This window comes from Atta cephalotes (assembly GCF_000143395.1).
Source record: "Atta cephalotes unplaced genomic scaffold scaffold00073, whole genome shotgun sequence".
NCBI lineage: Eukaryota > Metazoa > Arthropoda > Insecta > Hymenoptera > Formicidae > Atta > Atta cephalotes.
This window is the reverse complement of record NW_012130137.1, coordinates 514,939-520,964: the sequence shown is the minus strand read 5'-3', so window position 1 is coordinate 520,964 and position 6,026 is coordinate 514,939. Positions and strand designations below refer to the sequence as shown.

Here is a 6,026-nt window from a genome sequence, read left to right as displayed (position 1 = left end):
TTCTAGAAAAATAAGGACTGTTATTCTTTCACGAGAGATTTTTTTGCTTTAAAAATTCACTTTATTTTTTTTAAATAGTAATCTAAATTATTAGATTAAATATCCTCATTGTTCATATATTGATGTTGCCAATGTAATATATACATACCAAACAATAATTTTTTATCTTAAGAAAGTATATTCAGTATTTTTAGATTTACAAAATCTTTCAATCCACGTGATAGAAGATATTACGTTTCAATATCGCGAACACTGTAGAATGCAGATATAAGAGAATTTAATTGAATGTTGTCGCGACATCCAGAAGCCAATCTTTTTTCTATCTCTGCCATTTTGCATAATAAGTCAGTAAGTAACTGATCAGGAAAATCAACTAAAAAAATACTTATTAGTAACTATAAGCATTTTAGATACATATATACATTGAACACAATACATACTTTTAATTACATATGAGTGAACTTCTGTTAATATATCTTGCAGCGCAAGACCCTTGTTCAATTTCAGTTCTTGAATCTCTACATAATATATATTAAGAATTATATAAAATTTGATATAAAAGCTAGTATTCATTCATAACTGGTTCTTATATTTAAAACTGTCTTAAATGTAATCCTAAAATATTATAAACCAATCACAACAATATTAGCATTTTAACATTATTTAAGACGATTTTAAAGTGTAAATACCGATCAAAAGGCTGCCTTATCTCTAAAATCTGTTATTGTAAAAGGATACTTTTGTAGCATGTGTCATAAGACTCATTTAACAACCAGTTTACAATACTAGTTATATCTCTTGGTAACGGATGTCCAACACAATTATACACATTCTCTTCGTTCACAGCACCATAAGCAAACCATGTACTTTGAAGTACGCTTATTACTTTTCTCATATCACCACCACTTAACGTTATCAATGCTTGCTTGCCGTCTTCCGTAACTTTTAAACTAACAAAAGTTTTTCATTAACGAAAGATCTCAGGATAAAAAAGAATCAAGTAATTAGATATAAAATAAATCTTCATTCACTTCTCTGCTTCAATGACGTGATTCAGTCTTGGTATTATTTGTTCCGCTGCAAGAGGTAAGAATCTAAACCTGGTGCAACGAGACTGCAGAGCTGGAATAATCTTGCTGAGGTAGTTGCATATAATACAGAAACGTACATTATCCGTGTATTTTTCAATAACTAAAATTAATATCAGATTAACATTTATTTTTATTAATGTTCTGTAATTAATATCTTACAATCTATAAATATTGAGATAATGCACTTACTTCTTCTAAGTGCATTCTGAGCATCGATCGTCATAGCATCAGCTTCATCCAAGATAATTAATTTAAACGCAGACTTATACATAGTGCCTGTACTAGCAAAACTCAGGATTTGGCCTCGCACAATGCCTATACCTCTATCATCAGAAGCATTTAATTCTAATACCTAAATATTTGTAGATAAAGTAAGGAATATGAATGAAATAAAGAGACATAGAATTATTCAGTGACAGATACACAACCATTGAATTGAACTGAGCTGAAGTATAGAGTTTACGAGCACACGCCAGTATAGTACTAGTCTTTCCTGTCCCAGGTGGTCCATAGAGAAGAAGATGCGGCAGTTGATTCTCATCAATGTACTTGTTTACTGTAACAAGCAATTCCTTTCTCATCTTATAATAAAAATGCTTTACACACATTTACGCGTCCTGTTTACTTGTATTATTTACTTACTCGTCTTTATTATCGTCTCATGGGAAATAAGTTCATCCAGGCTTTTAGGACGATATTTTTCGACCCTGAAATACAAGAAAATTCTCAGTCGGTGTTCCTTGTTGTCGATGTCTCAAATTTCGTACTCACCATGGTAAATTTACTTGTTGTTCATTGCTGGATGTCATCGTGTCATAAAATCGTCGGCTCTCAATATCTCGTTTGACTTTTCTTGGAAAATAATATCCGGTTAGTGGAGTAATGCGACTTCAGCTTCTAAGGTTATATCACGCTCGAACTGTTTGAATAATTTGAAGGTTATACTCTTGCCGCGCGTTTCGCCGGTTGCTCCGATCGCGCAGAATATGGCGACGTAGTCACACTTTATTGTGTGTTCCGCGTGAAATCGTTCCAACACGCGTCTATTTATCGCATTCGTGTTCAAATTTGATCTTCTCTTAACAGAATTGCATTAGTTCACAAAAAAATTGATTGTTAGGTAACGTTGGAAAATATATGTTTTTAAACTATGAAAGTTCTGATTCTCAACTGTGGATGCGAATTATTTGTGGGAGTCTCTGGGACTCTTGTGCCACTCTTCTGTACAAACTCGATCAACACCTGTTTTTAAATTAAACTTTAATAGCAAGATCGTCTATATTGTGAAGAGCATTTTATTTTCATTTTCTTTTTTTTTTATATCTAAAAATGAAAGTTCTCTCTACTGGTGTGCAAATAAAAGCATATATATTACTCTCTAAAATTTTTAGAGTGAATCTTATCTTGAAGAGTGAAATCTCACTCTTAGGTCTGATTCTATCAATGTAAGATTAATTTTAATTTTGGTGTTCATTATCTTTTTCTAATTCTAAAAATGAAAAAAAGAAAAAAACAGTAAGTTAAGATTGAGGTTAATCTTATATTGGAGGAATTGGATCTTGAAGATTGAAAAAATTGAGTCTCTTTTTTTCGAATTGACTCAATTTTCACTCTTTAGAGTGAGATCTCCTCCAAAGAATTTAGAGAGTAATTAAGTCTTAAGCTATTTCCCTTTTTATATCAAAAATAGGAATTCTTGTCCTATAACAGTGTACAATAAAAACATATGTCCACAGTTAAGGATTAAGACTACTTGATAGTGCTTAACAAGTTTCTCAGTTTTTTTTGATAGTGATGTACGCCAACAACTTTGATGTAATAATAAATACAGCATATTTTGCATAAAATTTAATCTCGTGATAAATTCATTCACAATTGATTGAATAAACAAGTAATGAAGTTACTGAAAAACTGAGTAAATAAAGGACAAATTAGGCCAAGCGACTTAATATTTATTTTGTTTGGGAACTACACAGGGACATGATCCATTCGTACAAAGGATAAGTATGGCCCATCGAATTCTCCAAAGATATCCCAGAACGATGATCAATCGTTCCCGCGAGGTAGTACAAAAGTTTGAATACCTTCTTGTGATGGACTTTGAAGCCACATGTGAGAGGGATATCGTGCTCAAGCCGCAAGAGATTATTGAGCTACCATGCGCAGTGCTGTCTACCTGCGACTGGAAACTGAAGGACATGTTTCATACATATGTGAAACCCAGAGTCCATCCTACCCTCACGCCGTTTTGTACAGAATTAACTGGGATCATGCAAGAGACAGTGGATGATCAACCTTACTTCGCGGATGTGTTTTCAAATTTTTGCGAGTGGTTGATTAAAGAAGGATATTTTGACAAACCTGAGAAAAGCTCGTTCGTCACATGCGGTAATTGGGATTTAAAAATTATGCTGCCAAGTCAGTGCGATTTAGATGATATTACGTTACCGGATCAGTTCAAGCAATGGATAGAGTTGAAGCACATATTTTGTGAATCTACCGGATATTATCCTAAGAGCTTAAAGGACATGCTTGTGCGATTGAATGTTCCATTAAAAGGACATTTACATTCAGGGATTGATGATGTAAAAAATATGGTATCGGTAATACTAACTTTAAAAGAGAAATACAACACGCAATTTAAAATTACTTCATCATTAACAACTTCTGCGATAAGTTTAAGTAAAACTGAAATAACTAGGAATGTATTGAAGAAAAACACGTGATAGTTTGTTAAAAATTATTAATAAAATATCGTTTTTTTTTATAAAACTCTTAAATTACAATAATTATATAAATAAATATTATTATTTTTCTCGTATAACCGATTAATTATTATCGCCTCACTGCGACTTTAATCAACACGTCCTGTTTATTGTTTTCTGTATAAATCGCAAGTATAGCTTGCATATTACGATCTAGTTTCTGTGAACACTGTATCTTTAAAGGAAAGCTCTTTTTGCTAGGTAACATTCCTTCTGCAGGAACAACACTGAAGTAATCTGAATTTGATAGACTGGTCTGAAATGGCTCGGCTGTTTTGAAAAAGCTAAGAATAGTCACAGTTGCTTCATTTTTTACTGGAGGAGTCAAAGTGATGGTGGACGGAGTTACAGTGAATTGATCTCCTTGCAATTCAGGATGTTGAACTTCATATTCTATAGTTCTGTGTAATAAAACATTAACAAGATATTTTAGAAATCTTTTTAAGTTGACATAGATAAAAAATTGATAAGCATAATAAGAAATATGCATACTAGAAGAAAAATACTAATAAAAAGATCTCTTACTGAGAAGCGAAGAAACTTGCTCCACCTGCTTCATCTAAATGAGTAGTATCGCTTATAAGAGACTGATACATCTCCGATTCATCAGTATCATAATGAACAGGCAAAGTATCATCTGCGCATGCTTCCACTGTGAGCATTATCTCATATTGATGAACGCCAGTACATAGATCATTTAAGTTTAGCTATTTAAATACACGCTGTCATTATTACATAAACAGTAATGAGGCTAAATAATATAATTGTATATACTTACAATAGAATCGCGAATTAATGTTATGCCAGGAATTAGTTGTTCTCCAGGAAAAATTTTACATATAGGATGCACAATATTCTTGAATGCTTCATTTTCATTTCCAATCGATTCACCTGACTGTTTCAATTTATTATACAATCTGATAAAAAAAAATGTTTACCAGTTTGAAAATTAATGTCAATAATCAAATGTCTATTTGTCTGAATACATAGCGTACGTTTTACCTGCGTATTCGCCAACGGGTTGGTTCATCGCCATAAATAACATTTATCGTTGCCACATGCGAAACTTCCGAACGTTGCAGTGACGCAAAGTCTTCTTTCTTTGGATGAAATTGTATTGTTATTTCTTGAGATTCTTTAGAATTAAGTATTATTTCTTTTGGATTTATATGCCAACTAGAATCCATTATTGGAGAAATAACTAAAATACAAATACGTTTATCCCTATGTAACTCATATTAATATAAAATATAAATAGGAGAGAATTAGTTAGAATTTAGCCAAACCTTTAGGTATGATTGTGACTTTAGCGAATGAACGTAAATCACCAATGTTATCCAGCCTAATACTAGCGTTCAAAGTCATAGTTTCAGAATATAAATTGCCAAGTGACAACCACAATTTTTTACTCGAATCTTTAAATGGTCCCGAAATTTTTACTTTACTGCAACCTCCGTATCCATACAAAGGTATCTGTCAATTTAAATTATAAATATTTCCTCTTTTTTTCTTATTGAAAAGTAAGTTAAAAGTTTTGTATCATTAAATATACGCACTCTTTTAAACTGCTGAGAATCATTACTCTCTCTTGTATAATGTTTGATAGTAATTTTTCCAACTACTGAACCTACGCTATAAGGACTGAACACAACTGCAAGTGTCTTAATTTCTTGACGTTGCATTACTAGTACTAGGCTTGTGTTGATAGTCTGTTTATCTCCAAGAAACTGTAACAGATATTGATATAAATTGTAACTTTTTCTTCAAATGACATAACAAAATATATATGTAAATATACGCAATACCTTAAAACTCTTACTGTCATCACATATCTCTATTTGAATTTTAATTTTGTTATTGCTCGTGTTACGAATTGTAAATTCTTTAGTTTCACTTTTTCCCGTTTTTACACTATTCCATACTAGAGCAGCGTGTGTAGCTCTGATTGGAATTACATGTCCTGCTACAGCTAAACTAGATACTGTACTAATTGGTGAATTTCTATCGCAAAGTCCAGATCTATACATAAAAAGATAATAATAATAAAAACGCGCGCGCGTATGTGTGTGTGTGTGTGTGTGTGTGTGTGTGTGTGTGTGTGTGTGTGTGTGTGTGTGTGTGTGTGTGTGTGTGTGTGTGTGTGTGTGTGTGTGTGTGTGTGTGTGTGTGT

At 32.4% G+C, this 6,026-nt stretch overlaps 3 protein-coding genes across 3 annotated transcripts in view; 1 reads left to right on the top strand and 2 right to left on the bottom strand.

Annotated features, from left to right (window-relative positions):
• Positions 1–230: 230 nt before the first annotated feature.
• On the bottom strand, positions 231–1,900 carry LOC105624122 (replication factor C subunit 5). Its single transcript, XM_012205482.1, has 8 exons — positions 1,863–1,900; positions 1,734–1,798; positions 1,520–1,647; positions 1,281–1,443; positions 1,032–1,191; positions 739–950; positions 441–518; positions 231–373 (listed from the first exon to the last, which is right to left on the bottom strand). The coding sequence occupies exons 1-8, from the start codon at positions 1,898–1,900 to the stop codon at positions 231–233; spliced, it is 987 nt and encodes a 328-aa protein (XP_012060872.1).
• A 507-nt stretch (positions 1,901–2,407) lies between these two features.
• Positions 2,408–3,817, top strand: LOC105624148 (ERI1 exoribonuclease 3). Its single transcript, XM_012205505.1, has 2 exons — positions 2,408–2,606; positions 3,068–3,817. The coding sequence occupies exon 2, from the start codon at positions 3,098–3,100 to the stop codon at positions 3,815–3,817; it is 720 nt and encodes a 239-aa protein (XP_012060895.1). The 5' UTR covers positions 2,408–2,606; positions 3,068–3,097.
• Positions 3,818–3,926: 109 nt separating this feature from the next.
• The window catches only part of LOC105624121, a 7,876-nt gene continuing 5,776 nt past the window's right edge, over positions 3,927–6,026 (bottom strand). The window contains exons 14-20 of the mRNA XM_012205481.1: positions 5,662–5,875; positions 5,413–5,583; positions 5,143–5,329; positions 4,859–5,057; positions 4,635–4,773; positions 4,382–4,563; positions 3,927–4,257 (exon numbers count right to left, since the gene is read on the bottom strand). Coding sequence (XP_012060871.1) covers positions 3,927–4,257; positions 4,382–4,563; positions 4,635–4,773; positions 4,859–5,057; positions 5,143–5,329; positions 5,413–5,583; positions 5,662–5,875 — 1,423 coding nt within the window. The remainder of the gene's footprint in view (positions 4,258–4,381; positions 4,564–4,634; positions 4,774–4,858; positions 5,058–5,142; positions 5,330–5,412; positions 5,584–5,661; positions 5,876–6,026) is intronic.

Coding starts and splice junctions, on each gene's coding strand:
- LOC105624122 (XM_012205482.1), bottom strand. CDS start 1,900: ATGACATCCAGCAATGAACAACAAGTAAATTTACCATG. Junction 951..1,031: donor CACGTCATTGAAGCAGAGAA/GTGAATGAAGAT, acceptor AACTTTTGTTAG/TTTAAAAGTTACGGAAGACG. Junction 374..440: donor TCACTCATATGTAATTAAAA/GTATGTATTGTG, acceptor GTATTTTTTTAG/TTGATTTTCCTGATCAGTTA.
- LOC105624148 (XM_012205505.1), top strand. CDS start 3,098: ATGGCCCATCGAATTCTCCAAAGATATCCCAGAACGATGATCAATCGT.